Source organism: Sinocyclocheilus anshuiensis, unplaced genomic scaffold (assembly GCF_001515605.1).
Source record: "Sinocyclocheilus anshuiensis isolate Anshui unplaced genomic scaffold, SAMN03320099.WGS_v1.1 scaffold629, whole genome shotgun sequence".
In the NCBI taxonomy this organism is placed as follows: domain Eukaryota; kingdom Metazoa; phylum Chordata; class Actinopteri; order Cypriniformes; family Cyprinidae; genus Sinocyclocheilus; species Sinocyclocheilus anshuiensis.
Window position 1 is genome coordinate 83,561 of NW_015536485.1, and position 15,806 is coordinate 99,366.

At 37.7% G+C, this 15,806-nt stretch overlaps 4 protein-coding genes across 15 annotated transcripts in view; 1 reads left to right on the top strand and 3 right to left on the bottom strand.

The window, feature by feature from the left end:
• LOC107683970 (histone-binding protein N1/N2-like) overlaps positions 1-4,206 on the bottom strand; it is a 7,714-nt gene extending 3,508 nt beyond the window's left edge. For 2 of the 9 annotated variants that reach the window (XM_016480144.1, XM_016480079.1), the window contains exons 1-12: positions 4,067-4,206; positions 3,360-3,398; positions 3,153-3,266; positions 2,919-2,999; positions 2,718-2,827; positions 1,553-2,278; positions 1,287-1,351; positions 1,113-1,189; positions 955-1,028; positions 626-814; positions 325-494; positions 25-93 (exon numbers count right to left, since the gene is read on the bottom strand). In XM_016480144.1, coding sequence (XP_016335630.1) covers positions 25-93; positions 325-494; positions 626-814; positions 955-1,028; positions 1,113-1,189; positions 1,287-1,351; positions 1,553-2,278; positions 2,718-2,827; positions 2,919-2,999; positions 3,153-3,266; positions 3,360-3,398; positions 4,067-4,095 — 1,743 coding nt within the window. In that variant the 5' untranslated portion in view covers positions 4,096-4,206. Of the gene's footprint in view, positions 1-24; positions 94-324; positions 495-625; positions 815-954; positions 1,029-1,112; positions 1,190-1,286; positions 1,354-1,552; positions 2,279-2,717; positions 2,828-2,918; positions 3,000-3,152; positions 3,267-3,359; positions 3,399-4,066 lie in introns of all 9 variants that reach the window. The other 7 variants (XM_016480100.1, XM_016480107.1, XM_016480125.1 and 4 more) reach the window with 7 other exon arrangements.
• A 521-nt stretch (positions 4,207-4,727) lies between these two features.
• On the bottom strand, positions 4,728-8,370 carry LOC107684038 (alcohol dehydrogenase [NADP(+)] B-like). 3 transcript variants are annotated; one of them, XM_016480176.1, is made up of 9 exons: positions 8,215-8,370; positions 7,507-7,602; positions 7,182-7,301; positions 6,936-7,087; positions 5,691-5,886; positions 5,416-5,615; positions 5,260-5,332; positions 5,082-5,168; positions 4,728-4,890 (listed from the first exon to the last, which is right to left on the bottom strand). In XM_016480176.1, exons 2-9 carry the CDS (start codon positions 7,591-7,593, stop codon positions 4,825-4,827), a joined length of 981 nt encoding a protein of 326 aa, XP_016335662.1. In that variant the 5' UTR covers positions 7,594-7,602; positions 8,215-8,370; the 3' UTR covers positions 4,728-4,824. The 3 variants fall into 3 exon arrangements, with proteins under 3 accessions (XP_016335662.1, XP_016335654.1, XP_016335670.1); XM_016480168.1 differs by lacking the exon at positions 8,215-8,370 and adding an exon at positions 8,063-8,140; XM_016480184.1 differs by lacking the exon at positions 8,215-8,370 and adding an exon at positions 7,727-7,815.
• Positions 8,371-8,577: 207 nt separating this feature from the next.
• LOC107684051 (pre-mRNA-splicing factor 38A) lies at positions 8,578-12,254 on the bottom strand. The gene is made up of 10 exons (XM_016480196.1): positions 12,055-12,254; positions 10,749-10,908; positions 10,528-10,649; positions 10,344-10,429; positions 10,053-10,163; positions 9,835-9,941; positions 9,695-9,721; positions 9,468-9,571; positions 9,309-9,357; positions 8,578-9,219 (listed from the first exon to the last, which is right to left on the bottom strand). The coding sequence occupies exons 1-10, from the start codon at positions 12,182-12,184 to the stop codon at positions 9,174-9,176; spliced, it is 942 nt and encodes a 313-aa protein (XP_016335682.1). The 5' UTR covers positions 12,185-12,254; the 3' UTR covers positions 8,578-9,173.
• Positions 12,255-12,340: 86 nt separating this feature from the next.
• The window catches only part of LOC107684022 (origin recognition complex, subunit 1), a 13,937-nt gene continuing 10,471 nt past the window's right edge, over positions 12,341-15,806 (top strand). For both annotated transcript variants that reach the window (XM_016480155.1, XM_016480150.1), the window contains exons 1-3: positions 12,341-12,512; positions 12,826-12,944; positions 13,158-13,285. In XM_016480155.1, coding sequence (XP_016335641.1) covers positions 12,847-12,944; positions 13,158-13,285 — 226 coding nt within the window. In that variant the 5' untranslated portion in view covers positions 12,341-12,512; positions 12,826-12,846. The remainder of the gene's footprint in view (positions 12,513-12,825; positions 12,945-13,157; positions 13,286-15,806) is intronic.

Sequence of the window (15,806 nt, forward strand, 5' to 3'; positions counted from 1 at the left end):
ACACACACACACACACACACACACCTGACTAGCAGTAGTTGAGGATGGGCCACCATTTTCAGCTGGGAATGCAGATGAAGTGGATGCTCCTACCTATAACAAACAAATTCCAAACTATTCATCATTGCCTCTAACCAACTTCGTTGCATCCTGGATGACCTACATGCCCAACTTGATCGCCACTTTTTTTTTTTGTGTACTAAGAGCAATATTCATTAAATGTGTAATATAAGCTGATATCAGATTTGCCATCAGCCACTGCAAAGCATTGAACAATGGATAACATGCTTCATGCATTTGCATTATTGCCCTAATGCAACTCACAAGAGTCTGATGGATGGCCTCAGATGCTGCAGCAGCCGTCCTCTGGCCCTCCTTGGCATCTTCAATCTTCTCAGTGATTTCTGGCAGTAACTGTTTCAACTCCTCAAGCTCGCTCTTCTCCTTTGCTGCCTCTGCACCTTCCGCCTTGTCGATTACCTCCTGAAGCATAGCTGGAGGAAAAGAGACGTGGAAATCAATTGAGAGTACCATGCTTGCTCATGGCAACTAGTGTTATCAGCAAGCAAATTCTCAGTTAAAAACGCATGAGGACTGGCAAAACCCACTGTGAAAATGTTCCTACCAAGACGGCTCTCGATGACTTTGATAGAGTTGGAGAAGTGCTCAATGGCTTGGCTGTACTGGGCTGTGTAGCTGTAAGTAGTGCCCAGCTGGTAATGGGTCTCAGCCAGAAGACGACTATGAGAGGGCAGGTGTTTCAGCTGCAAGGTTAAACACTCATTGAAGTCGTCCAGAGCCTGGCTGTAGTTACCTACATAAAACAAAACAGAGACTAGTTCATAAAGAGTGAAGAAATACTAATGAGGCAACTTCAATTTTACGGCAACTTGTAAAACCCAAAAAAGGTCCTTAAAATTAAGTAATTTTCATCTACGCCCACCACATACACACCTGATTCAGCTCCAACTTCTCCAAGTTTCAGGTAAATCTGTGCCGCCATTAGCTGATCTTCTTTGCTGTCTTTTCTTCAAACCAAATAAAAGATCATGTGGGTCTTTTGAAACGAAGCTTGCGCAAGTGCATAATTAAAATATGTAATAAGGGCATACCTTTTATAAATCACCTTTGCAACCTCAAGCATCTCCCAGGCCAACTGCAGGTTTCCAACTTCATCCTCCTCACTCTCCTAAAAGCACAAGGACACGAAGATAAACCAGTAAAATCAAAGACCGAGACAAAAAACAAAACAAAAAAAAACAACCCTTTTACAATGGATTACAAACCTTATCCTTTGTTTCACCCTCTGCCTCCTCATCCTCATCATCCTCCTCATCTTCATCATCGTCATCTAAAACATAAAAGATGTTAACTCACTGACATTGACCTAATGTGAAAACCCATCACCTTGGACACCCTTCGTGACACTGCAGCTTAAAAAGCTAAATACTCTATGAATCCACCAGTGCTTAGAAGATTCCCCAGGTGAAGTTTAGCAAAGGTATTTAATACACAAATCTCGTGCTCCCCAGACTCCACCATGCTTCACTACCTCCTCCACCCTCTTCCATGGGTTCTTTCTCTTCATTTCCATTTTTTTCCTCAACCTTTTCAGCTACTCCATTTGACACAGTGACATCTTCCTTTATAGAAGCACTTTTATCCACACCTTCTGACTTCTCAGCATCTTTTTCAGCAGGTTCCTCATTTTCAGCAGGTTTCACCTCATGTTCAGCTAGTTTCTCGTTTTCAGCAGGTTTCACCTCATGTTCAGCTCGTTTCTCCTCATCTTGAGCAGGTTTTGCCTCATGTTCAGCTAGTTTCTCATTTTCAGCAGGTTTCACCTCATGTTCAGCTCGTTTCTCCTCATCTTGAGCAGGTTTTGCCTCATGTTCAGCTAGTTTCTCATTTTCAGCAGGTTTCACCTCATGTTCAGCTCGTTTCTCCTCATCTTGAGCAGGTTTTGCCTCATGTTCAGCTAGTTTCTCATTTTCAGCAGGTTTCACCTCATGTTCAGCTCGTTTCTCCTCATCTTGAGCAGGTTTTGCCTCATGTTCAGCTTGCTTCTCATTTTCAGCAGGTTTTGCCTTGTGTTCAGCTGGTTTCTCAGTTTTTTGTGATGCTGCATCCCCTTCCCTTGGTGCTTCAACCTTCTCCTCTTTAACTTCCTCTTGGTTCTTCTGCACACCTTCCCCCACCTCTTTTTCTACCTCAGACTGAGTTTTGTCCTCTGACATGGCATCATAAACCTGTGCTCGAAGCTCATCTCTGGTTTTCTCTGCATCATAGTACAAATGGAGGGATATTTCTAGGTTACAGTTAATATCATATTCAGTGATGATATACGAGGCAAATATTTGAGCAAAGTTGCTTGAGAACTTTCACACTGAGAACGGGTAACCAATTTCTATCTGGATTCTTTAGATCGGTCATGGGCCCTGTGTCACACCTGGTTGCCCATTGACGCCAACATTAACCAAAGTTGCCCAGCAACATTGCTCAATAAGCTGCCCCATGTATCTTCAACCTTAGAGTCCCTCTTATTTAGAATCAAGTTATGCGTTGTCAATATGTGCTGGTTTGTTGTGCAGAGCACTGACAACTGTCAATTTGGTGGTTCTTTGGAAACATCATTTTTGCAAATGTCATGTCAATCCTTGAGCATACATGAAAAGCACAAAATTAACAAATTTAACTGACAAACTTAAAATACAAACCATCCAAGTTGTCTGCGCTTTCAATCTTAGAGTCATTCTGTTTCTCACCCTCTTCAGAGGATTCTTCTGGGACTCCCTCTAAAGCATTACCAAGCACTGTATTCTCCATCCTAAAGTGGTATTAAAAACAACAAAAATTAGTTAAACTGATACTTTTCTTTTGTGTAATGTAATGCACTAAATTCTAATTAATCCACATACCTGGCAAGCTCTAGAAGGGCTTTCCCACACAAGAAAAAAGCTTCACCACATTCATCAGCAGTGTCTCCATACCTTTCAGCTCTTAAGGGGGGAAATAGGTTACACATGTAAATAGAGCATAATATTTATATAAAAAATTTTTTTTTTTTAAAGTGTACCCATTCAAACAATGGCAGGTACCACAAATTTCCTTTACATAATACATATGCATTACAATATTCCTTCACTACTCACAGCATGGCACAAGCCTCCTGGAACACACTGACTGCAGACACAACATCACCCATCACCAAGTGCCGGTTGCCTGTGCCAATCAGCTTCTTTGCTTCCTCAGAAACATCGACGGAGCTGCAAAAGTAAACGAAAATGTGAGTAACGAAACTCAACTCGTTTTAGGGAAATGAGCGGTTTTAATAAAACGAAGTCCAGATACTAACTCACCTGTCTGCAGCGCTTGACGAGCAAGGTTTCTCTTCCATACTGCAAAGACAAACAATACAAAAACAGTCATACATTAAAAAGCCTTGCTTCGTCTGAAGAATACGTCCAATAAGAGCAAAATTTCACTAAAGTTTGCTTCAGAGGTTCACTGCGAAGGACCAAAGTTAGCACGATGCTACTATAACTTATTTCTTGACCGAGTGTGCCAACATCACACGCGTTTAAGGCTAACATCTAACGTCACAGTTTAATGTCAGTATAATACCCAAAGTGGGCAATTTAAAGCGATATTTGTGTTGTTACCGCCACCATTCACTCAACGCTCAACTTCGGCGCGTTTGCAGTCATTTCAATGCAGCGCCAAGCTCATCGACGGGTCATTCATGACTGCGTGTCAACAGAGCGGGAGTTACCTCATTTAGGATACTTAAACAAGCTAGCCGTTCATATTAAACCCTCTCCCGCCAAATGAGAGCAGCCAAACACGTCAACGGGAATCAACGGTGATACCATCCCGTCGCGTGCAACGATGTCCGGGCGCGGGAGAAAAGCGAATAGAAGCACGAGGGCGACACATTTTTCCTGACAAGGACGGAGCTGCTGCAGCTTTGTTATCAAACGAAACCAGCCAAAACCTCTCACTCTGACTTCCTTTAACTTCTGCTTACTTCCCAGGGAGCGCACTTAATTTAAAAATGGTATTTCACCTTTCGGCAGCTGCAGTTTCCTCGGGCATTTTAATGCGTTAACTACGCTGTAGTGTGCTGTTGGATGATGTGAGTACAGATGGCAGGTTTGTGAAGCTTCTTTCTGAGTTAGTCTTTGTTGGCGCCTTTAAATACGGATACAAGCCGTACTTCCGCTGAACTACGACCCTGTCACAAAAACGCGGGAGAATAGATTTAAAGGGCAAGTAACCATATTACGCTTCTGCTAAAGCCATATGAACTATAAGACTGTAATATGTCTAACTGGACAAGATGAATTGGAAAGTCTATTTTATCTAGATTTTGTGAGACTCATAAAAATATATATTTTTTTATATTATTTGTATGAAATAATATTTTATACAATTAAAATAGACCTTGTTCACTTTCTTATTTACATGTTCCTGGTGTTACTGTGAATAAAACATAATATATATATCTCATTAGGATAATTAGAGTCTGATTAACTGATGTCAAAATAACCTTAAGGGCCTTAAAAACATGCTTATTTTCAAAATGTAAATTTGTTCTTTTAAAAGTGATAATCCAGACATATTCTTGACAAGTTTCATAAAATTCACCCTTAAACATTGTGAATACATTTAAAATCAGCCCTTGTTCATCAAGTTTCATTCCACACGAAAAAAAAAGTAAGCACACATTTCAATATGTAACAAAAAAGTTTTATTATGTTTAGAAGTATACAGAGTAGTGAATGGGCATTGGTTCCAAGGCACAGAATCACACAGAAGTGTGCATTAATAGGGGTCATTAAAAGGGTAGTGAGGATGTGCTGCATCCCGGGGGACAGACTTACCATCAACCTACAAAAATAGATGCAACAGCATATGTAATAGCAAACTACTTTTGGAATGCATTTGATTTGCAAAGTCTTAACACTCAGCACACTTAAAAACAGCAGCTTCAACATTATATTTTGTTTTAAAGTAACCTCTTTGTTAAAGTAAAATTGAGTGTTTTGTTGTATGATGTGGCTTACAGTAATGTAACTTACAGTAATGGTTGGCACAATGTAACGCCAGCCTCTGTGCACTGCTATCACTTGATTCATTTCTTCAGGTTCAAGTGTGAAATCAAACACCTGTAAATGAGCAGAGCAAATGTATTGCATAGTTACAATACAGTCATAAACACTCTAGAACATAAAGAATAACAAAAAAACATGCAGAAACCTGGATATTCTCTTTGATCCGAGACTCTGTAATGCTCTTTGGGATAGTCACTACTCCTCGTTGAGTTTGCCACCTGCCGAAATACCGTTGAAGAAATACTATGTAATAATCCGTGAGGAAACACCACACACAACTAGTGCAAAAGCCTGAATTTACCTGATGATAATTTGTGCAGGAGTCTTGTTGTATTTCTTGGCTAGTGCAGCAATGGCTGGTTCCTCCAACAGCACAGGCTCCTCTGGATGCTTCCAGGCTCGGTCAGGAGATCCTAGCGGACTGTAGGCGGTCATCACCAAACTCCGATCCCGGCAGTGAGCAAACAGCTCAACCTGTGCAAGGTATGGATGGGACTCCACCTGCAAAACACTATTGTTACTCTACAAACAGATATAATTGACCACATAAATTATAACATCAAATTTTCTTCTGACCTGCAAAACAGTTGGTTTGATGCTTGCAACTGACAAGATGTCATCGATCTGCCTGCTATTGAAGTTCGAGAGCCCGATGGCCCTGACAAGGCCCTTTCCCACAAGTTTTTCCATAGCAGTCCATGTCAGCTTGTAGTCTATGTTGTCATACAGCATGGTTCCATTCTCCTTCCTAGGAAAAGAGGTATCACCTCGTCTGGACAAAAATAAGAAGATTAAACACTTGACTGGTATCTGAAAAAAGGCAGAGCACGTTAAAGGGATAGTCCACCCGAAAAAGAAAATTCTGTCCTATTAATTCACCCTCATGTCATTCCAAACTGTAAGACTATTTTCTTTTGGTGGAAGACCACTCGTGTTTGACGAATGTTGTTAGTAACCAAACCGTTTCAGTTCCCATTGACTACCATCATTTTTTTTACCATACAAAGGAAGTCAATGTGAACTAGAAGTGTTTAGTACCAACAGTCTTTAAAATTCTTCAAATGATGACAGAATTTTCATTTTTTGGGTAGATATCCCTACTAATGAGCACTTCATAATTAATTCCCCAAAGGAGATAAAGAAAACATCATGTTTATATTAGCAATAAACAAGATAACCTAGATAAGACTATTATAACAATGGACTATTACAGAGTCTTGCACCCTTTTATCTCTCTCTTTTTCTTTTTTTTCTTTTATTTTAGAACTTAAGTTAGTTCTAAGAAAATTAATTCATACATAGTACTCTGTCTATGTGTCTGTGTATATTGAATTAATACATACATACATACATATATATATACATACATACATATATACATACATACATATATACATACATATATATATACATACATATATATATAGATTTAAAGGGCAAGTAACCATATTACGCTTCTGCTAAAGCCATATGAACTATAAGACTGTAATATGTCTAACTGGACAAGATGAATTGGAAAGTCTATTTTATCTAGATTTTGTGAGACTCATAAAAATATATATTTTTTTATATTATTTGTATGAAATAATATTTTATACAATTAAAATAGACCTTGTTCACTTTCTTATTTACATGTTCCTGGTGTTACTGTGAATAAAACATAATAAATTATATTATATATTCTATAATAAAACTAATAATAATTATAATTAATATATAACAACTTTCCTCATTACCTTTCCAAGAGGGAGGGTATACACATATATATATATATATATATATATATATATATATTCATTATGAGAATAGCTGGAGGCTTACTGGAAGGCACATGGCCAATGGATGAGGTAAAGGTCTAGGTATTCCAGCTTCAAATCTTTCAAAGTCTTTAAAAGAGATGGTTCCACATCATCTGGGTAGTGTTTTGTGTTCCACAGTTTGGAGGTCACAAATACATCCTCTCGCCTTATGCCCTGAAAGAAGACAACAGTTGTAAAGCACACGTGCATTATATATTTCAGTGTGTGGGTATGTGTTTCATGTTTGTAATCTACTTGGTTGACCTACTTTTTCAGGTCCCATCATTTCCTGAAATGCTTCACCGATCTCTGGCTCATTCCCATAAATGGGAGCACAGTCAATGTGCCGATAGCCAGATTGCAGTGCCCAAATAACTGCCTGTTTTACCTACAATTGATAACATATTTATACAAAATGATTTTGGAGTCCTACACACATACACAATAATTAAAGCAAAAGATTATTGCAAAACTTATTGGATAATATACTGAAGAACTGTATATCCTAGTAAACCTGCTGTCATTCTCAATACAGCATATTCAGATTCAAATTCTGTCATAATTACAGTTGGGATGATGCACAGTGAACTTACCTGTCCTGGTTCACTCTTCCACGTCCCAAGTCCCACAAGGGGCATCTTTCGTCCAGTGCTGAGAACAGCAAAGTCATTCATACTCATCCTGTGTGCCTTCAGAGAAAAGAAAACAAAGAACACCATTTGAACAGTGTTCATACATGGAATAGACTTCAGGATATTAAATCTATAATTTAATCCCTGCTCTAGTAAATCAATCGAAACCCTAAACACTCACAGAAAGGTTGCAGGAGGCGCAGTGAATGCAAACTGTTGAAACTGGTTACACTTCCTTTCCAATGAAAGGAAGTGTAACCTGCTGACTTATCAGCTGACTTCCACAGCAGCTCAAGCAGGATGTACAGTAAATATTGTAAAACATCCTGGACTGCATAACCTTTGGTTTAGCAAACATTATAAAATTAATAATTAAATTAATGTGAAACAGTCCTTGTATTTTAATATAAAGGGAATTTAAATCATTGTCGAAATCACATCAATTTAACCTCCAGATCGGTTTGCTCTTAATTGTCTAGTTAGTGCCGTGAATAACACAGACAGTTGGATAACATACCATTCGACAATAAAACTTGTGAGAATGAATGACAAGACGCAGAGCGCGTTGAATATGCTGCATTTCTCCCTGTAAAATCAGGTCTAGTGTCCCATGTGGCGCATCATAACAAGGAATATTTTTATATTATTTGTTCTTATATATATACTTACAGTGTATTGATAGTTTAAGGAATTTCTCCGCTATACAACTATCCAGGTTGATTAAAAATTATTTTAATATTTTCTCATAACGTTGACGAATTTACTTCCTGTTCGCTGTTCTCTAAAAACATCCGTCAAAATAAAAGTCTCCATAACATTACAACAATTTCCTCACCGTCATACTTTTTTTTCTAGTTCAAGTGACGAGGATAAAAAATAAAATGAAGATTTGATCTCCGTTATTTGCCAAATTACAAAAATACCTAAACCCCATGTCATTTTAGTCACTGATCACACGAAAATATTACGATCAATCTGAAACTCATTCAAGTGTCCCTTAATCTATATAGTCCACCACCCTTTGTAGACTTCTACGTCTTTTCTTTTGAAATTCAAAAGTGAAAGTAAAAGTTAGGTTGCTTTACGTTTTGCTTATTACCCTACTTTATATTTAAAATAAATATTTCATCTCTCTAATGAAATTAAATGCAGTTTGGCCAACTTTATCCCATAGCACTAAAACAGTACAAGAGTGGTTATGTCCAGTCTTTTCTTGGCTTTAGCTGTTCAACTTCAATTTTGTTGTAGAATCGTATGTACCTGTACAGAAGTCTCCAAATTCAGAGACTGAAATCACACCAAAATAACAGCAAAGTCAATTTTCTTGTAGACTGTTTCAATCATTATCTTTATAACTGGAAAAATGGAAACTACAATACATCAAATGTTTATTTTACAAAGTACAGTTAATTCAGGATGAAAAAAAAATCTGTAATTTTCTGGTTGTAAATGTCAATTAAAAGTATAAAACAGCATAAAAAACCTATGAGGACTAAACTGGGCTTGGGCAATTTACACAGAATAAGTTCAAGCTTTTTATGACAGAAATGGCTCTGTTTCTCCATATATTACAGAGCAAAAAAATATCTATAAAACAAGAAAAAAAAAATTCACACAGAAAACGGAGATCACTCATTTCCTCTTCGACTTCTCTTGTGACTCTTCTTTGACCGACTAGAACACAAAGAGACAAATGCACCATGAAACAAGAGGGTAAAAACAAAGACAAAAATGTAAATTCATTTGATATATCTAAGTATTACCTTTCTGGGGACTTGGAGTGACTGCGATGCCGGTGACTTCTGTGGTGACCTGGAAGAAAATATACCAATATTTCTTAATAATCAGTTTTGCCAATTACTCTAATTATTTTAAATAAATTGTGGTGACATATTGAGTACTTCAAAACAGCCTTGCTTTACCTGGAGATTTGGAGCGATGTCTTCTGTCCCTGGATCTGCTGCGGTGCCTGCGGGGACTTTTGCTGCGATGACGGTCCCGATCTCGCTCACGTCTGGGTGATGGACTGAATAAATGAACAGAGTAATCAGACAAATGTATTATACTGTATAATCACCTAAAATAATATGCCCCACTAATAATGTATCTAAGACACTAATAATGTGCCTAAAAAATTTTTATTATATACCTTCGTCTTTTAGGTGACCTGCTCCGTCTAAAATGAGAAAGAAAAAAAAACAGAAGAGAATCAGAAGATTAATTCTTCATCTGTTACACCAGAAACCTGAAATAATTTAATCTAAATGGATGATTAGCACCATCACTGACCTTCTGGGTGAGCGGCTGCGTCTGTAGCGTGGAGAAGGAGACCTGCGTGGCCGGTCCATATCTCTATAACTTCTTCTGTGTGGCTCTGGTGACTGCACCTTCTCTGGCTGCAGTACATATGGAGAGGTTGTGTAACAATCACAATTTATTATATCTATAACTATTAATAATAATAATTTTTGCTTGGATAGAAAAAGACATTGTGAGTTCACTTTTACCTTCTCTTCTTCCTCATCCTCCTCATCACTGGTTTCCACCTCATCCAGATCTTCTTCCAGAGCACTAATACGAGTATCCAGCAGCTCAGCTTCCTCTAAAACCTGTCTCTTCTGTGAAAAAAACAAAAACAAATGAACACGTGGACACATTATTTTATAACATAAATGACTCAATACATTTCCTTTGAAATTCATATTACTTCAAAGGACAACACAAATGCATTCAATTTATGTAAAAAAAAAATTATATATACACACACACCCACACTACACATAATAAGTCCAACCAACCTGAAGTCTAGGGAGGATGATGTCACACATTCGCTCTGCATGAAGCAGCTCATCTATAAACTCATCAACATGCATCAACTCAAACTCTGTGTAAAGAAGAAATGTTATTTGCAAACATCTTTTTCCAGCAAGGATAAATTATTTCATGCCACATACCCACTAAATATTTAAGAAAAATGCCCACCTCCATTTCTGTTCTGGCTTTTAATTTTTCTGTAGTCATTGTATAATGGTTCTAAATACTTGTAGCAATCTACAGAGGTTCCAGTCAGGCGCATATACATTGCTCCAAGCAAACGGACATACCTGGAGGGGGAAAAAGCAGATCAGTAATGCAACACACAGCACAATGCAAACAGGAAAAGGACAAACTGTATACAGATAGAGCAGTATTTGCATACTAACTTGAAGTCTTCATTCTTGATGAATTCCACAATAATGTCCTTTTCAGGCTGGATCTGCAGCATCTTTAGGGTCAGACACAAGAATGGAGTAGGCTTGATGTTTCCTCCATATACACCACCAACATACTTCAGTTCCATTGCTTTGTCCACGACAAGTTCAGCTTGATTTTACAGAGGGAACAATATTAGTGACATTTAAAACGATGCTTGGCACATTAATTCCACAAATCCATACATGCATATGGAGAAATTTAAGGTAAATGTTTTATAACAGACCATAACTCTGTCAAGCCTACAGCATCATATTTGATACATGACTTAATAAGGCCTCTACATTTTCAACCTGCACAAACCTTTGCTGAAAAACCTGTGTAGGCAATCGTGTACATGTCTTCTGCCATCTGATTGATGTTACATAGTTTTTAGGGCCTTCTTCATATAATTCTAAAAATGTGAGTGAGTGTGTGAGTGACATGACATGTGGCCAAGTTTGGTGACCCATACTTGGAATTAGTGCTCTGCATTTAACCCATCCAAAGTGCACACACACAGCAGTGAACACGCACACCGTGAACACACACCCGGCGCAGTGGGCAGCCATTTATGCTGCGGCGCTCGCGGAGCAGTTGGGGGTTTGGTGCCTTGCTCAAGGGCACCTCAGTTGTGGTATTGAAGGTGGGAGAGAGCGCTGTACATTCACTCCCCCCACCTACCTACAATCCCTGCCGGTACGAGACTCAAACCCACAACCTTTGGGTTATGAGACCGACTCTCTAACCATTAGGCCACGACTTCCCCAAAATGTCCACCTTTTGCTGTGGAATCTTTAATGATTTTTAAAGTAAATGTAGAAATTTACTGGACTGCAGCAACCATACTTTATTATCAATACATACATTTTTAAGAAAAATCATTTAAAAATGCAATAGGCTTTTTGAGGAATGTTTATCACTCAATCACCATTGTATTGCATTGCACTATGTTTTGACCCCCACGATTAAAATGTTATTCTCCTATATTAAGCTTTTTTTATTATTATTATTTTAAGGTTAAATAAACAGTTCCATTTTAAATTAATACACACATTCGAAGTTATTCCTTTCTAATACAGTATCAAGTCACATTACTAATGCTGCCAACAGTAAACAATGAACAACAGCAGGCCAGCTTTAAAATATAATTAAATAAAATGAGGTAATCAGTAAGTAGACTTGTTTCGGTCATTTCTGTGAGTAAGGTAAATAACTAGCGTGGTTTTCAATGCCACATTAACAATTACAGTATGTAGTCCAGCACACTTCTCTCACCTGTAAGTCCAAAACATTCCTCTTTCCAGTACTTGGACTCATAAATACGTGTTCGTATAATCTTCTCGACAAGATACTGAGGATTTGTTCCATGTATACTATTGGCATCTTTTACCGTTCTATTAGCCATGGCTCAAAATTGTAAATGAACGAACGGATAATCGGAACGCTAATATGCCATGGAGCTATATCGAAGAATGACTTCCGGGGAAAAGCTCGCGTCACATCCGTAAGGTCAAGCGGTATTTTGCTGTCCAATCAAAAATACTTCATACGTCATCTGCGCGCGAAAGAGTCGTGCGAGTTGTGTGATTGTGCTCTCTAACTACTGTGCTGTAAGATGCGTTCAACTTCATATATACATTAATGTAGATTTCTGAGCGTTTAAGTGAGACGGAATACTGTTGCTTATTTATTTGTTTAATGAGATTTGATACGGTTGCAGATATTATCGGCTGGTGAGTAAGAAAGAAAGGTGCTGGGGATTTAAAGTTGTGTACATAGTGAATTTTGATGTTTGATACCTTATATAAAGAAGACGTGGTTATGTTATTAATTTATTCTTACATCTCCAATAATAAAAGTTATTTTCTTAATGACAGGTATTTAAGGGTTAATATATCATTTCAATTTAATGCATTTGATATAATAATAAAAGTTCCAAATTCTACAATTTTATATTTGCTTAAAATAATTTTTCTGTATCTTTTTTTCCTGTTTGCCATTTTTACTTTTCATTATTAAGTACATAATCGATGCTGTACTTTACAGACCTCATATCAGACCTGCACCATGAGCCGCTACATCACAAGACTGAGAATGAGAAGAACCTACAAATGGAATGGGAGACCAATTAGTGAAGACAGGAAGCTGAAAAGGCAATACTATGAGTAAGTGTGTGTACCACATTCAGATCAAATCACAAGACAGTGATTTGAACAAATATAACTTGTAATTTGATTGAGGCTTTGTGAGTGAGAGCAGTCTCTATAAAATGTGTGTTTAAAAAAAAATCCTTATCCAGTAGTCATGGAAATTTAAATGGTTAAAAGATGTTTTAACCCAGATTTTAACCGCAACAATGCTTTGATTGATCCTCACAGATCCATGTCCATTTCTGTGGAGGGAAAGACCGAAGATGCAACTGTGTCTTTAGGCCAGTACATTTTGATTGAGGGTGATGATGATGACAATCCCTTTGTGGCACAACTTCGCAAACTATACACTGATGGTAGGAATATGCCCTGTTTTTATGCAAAGTGTGTATATTTTAAATGTGTAGTACTTTTACTCGTTTATAAATCACTCAATTTATCACTTGTTTATAAATCACTCGTTTATAAATCACTCAATGGCCTAGGACCTAAATATATTGCAGATATGCTCACTGAATATAAACCTAACAGACCACTCTGATTATTAGGATCGATTCAGTTAGAAATACCAAGGGTTCACACAAAACAAGGGGAGTCAGCTTTTAGCTATTATGCCGCCCGCAGTTGGAATCAGCTTCCAGAAGAGATCAGGGGTCTCATTTATAAAACTCTCCATAGATTTCATCCTGAAAGTGTACGTAGGCACAAAAGCTAGATTTTGCGTATGCTCAAAAGTTTTCAGATTTATAAAACCATGTGTATGCCAGAACCTGCGCAAAAATGCCTTTATAAATCCCAGTCAGGGGAAGATTGTGCGTAGGTGCATCTCCACCCCGACTCCTCCCCGAAATCACCATATATGGAGCTTACAATGCCTAGTTTTTACTATGCATAACCTCATCTGCATATCATTTCTATGCATATTCCCATCCATCTGACACCATGTTTAACACCGTCAAAGGTACAAGACATTAAGGAAATATGAGATACGGAATATAAATGCCATTTGTGCTGTAATGTCTTTGATTACTTAATTTTAGGGAATTAATTATTATTAATTCATTCAGGTTTTGAAAGGACTCGAATCTGAAAATTCGAAGTCCACCTGATTAGAACTGATTTCAAATTTTAATGGTTTACACCTTATCAACGGTCGTCCAGCAAGCCGTTAATGTTCATGTATCTTAACCATCTGATTATGGGTATTTTCCCTGGCCACAGGTCAATACAATTATGATAATTTGTAAGCTCTTAGAGAGGTAACGTGATCTTTGGCAAGGGTTTGACTTTAAAATTATAGGACACCAGACAATGATTCTTTATAAATGAAACACGAAACATGAATTTTATTGGCTATTCTAGATTACATTAAAGCTAAGCTAAAATACACATACACACACACATACACAGTTCAGAAGTGAGTTAACGGAGTTGCATGAAGTTTCAAAGTTCTAACTCGTTTTCACGAGTGGTTTTAAATTCAGCCTGAGAGAATTCACAAAGCAGATATTTTCTTATCTTTACTGCTTAACTCAATTCACCAGCGTCAGTTCAGCAGATAGAAGATTTTGTTTGTACTTGCGTTTGCTGAAAGCTGAGTTGTTCCTCGTGGCTACTGGAGGGGATTCCGTGGCTGATTGGCTGTTGATCTGGCGCCGGAATGACGTTTGGATGACGTCCTTTTGGGGAAGCCCTCGTTGGATTGGTTGCTTGCCGGGTTACGGAAGAGCCTCTGGTTCTTCTGAGAGAGAGAGAGTCTGCTTTAGCAAGACTTTGCATCCTGCAGAGTTACGAAGCTTCAACTGAAGTGTTTGAGTTCTTAGATGGTCGATCGCCTGATGGTTCAGCTTGTGAGCACAAGTGTGTATTTTCCTTGGCCACAGGTCAATACAATTATGATCATTTGTAAGCTCTTAGAGAGGTAACGTGATCTTTGGCAAGGGTTTGACTTTAAAATTATAGGACACCAGACAATGATTCTTTATAAATGAAACACGAAACATGAATTTTATTGGCTATTCTAGATTACATTAAAGCTAAGCTAAAATACACATACACACACACATACACAGTTCAGAAGTGAGTTAACGGAGTTGCATGAAGTTTCAAAGTTCTAACGAGTGTCTGTTATGGATAGAAATCCCTACAGTGCCATGCACATTAATTTTTATTGCTAAAAATCATCCGGTATCCGTGTTATGTTTTAGAATAAATATATCAAAATATCCATAAAAACTCTTTAGTTCTCAGAAAAATAATTTAGAATAGAGTTGATCTCATTCATTGTGGAAAAAATATAGGCATATATTTATTGCAATGTAAATACAATTATCTGACTCTGCGCGTCATTGACAAATTATTTTAAAAAGAAAACGTGCAAATCTTACCGTTTTCTTCAAGTTGTGTATCCTTCAAATACAGTGGTATTTTTCATAATGTTGTGGAGATGCCTTCACACGACATCAACACTTCCGTGCAGCTGTGGTTGTACAGTAAGCTTATCATTGGTCCTATTCAAACCGGACAATACACCGTTCCACCGAATCCAGCAGTGGACTTCCACAATTTCGAAGTAAGTGCGCATCATTGATCATTGTTCTCGCTAAAAATATTTTCTCATAACATGAGATGTGCAGTTTACTTTAAAGATAAATTATTGTGCACCTATAGCACTCCTCGCTGTCATTGAATAACATACCACAGGAAAAGTAATCAAGCGCATCCACTACAAAAAAGGCTATTTCTAAATTCATATAATTTAGGTTGAACTTCTGCGTTATGACTTTATGTAATTTCAGTGCTTATCTCCATTAAAGGGTTAGTTCACCCAAAAATGAAAATTAGGCTGCGTTTTACTCACCCCCGAGGCATCCTAGG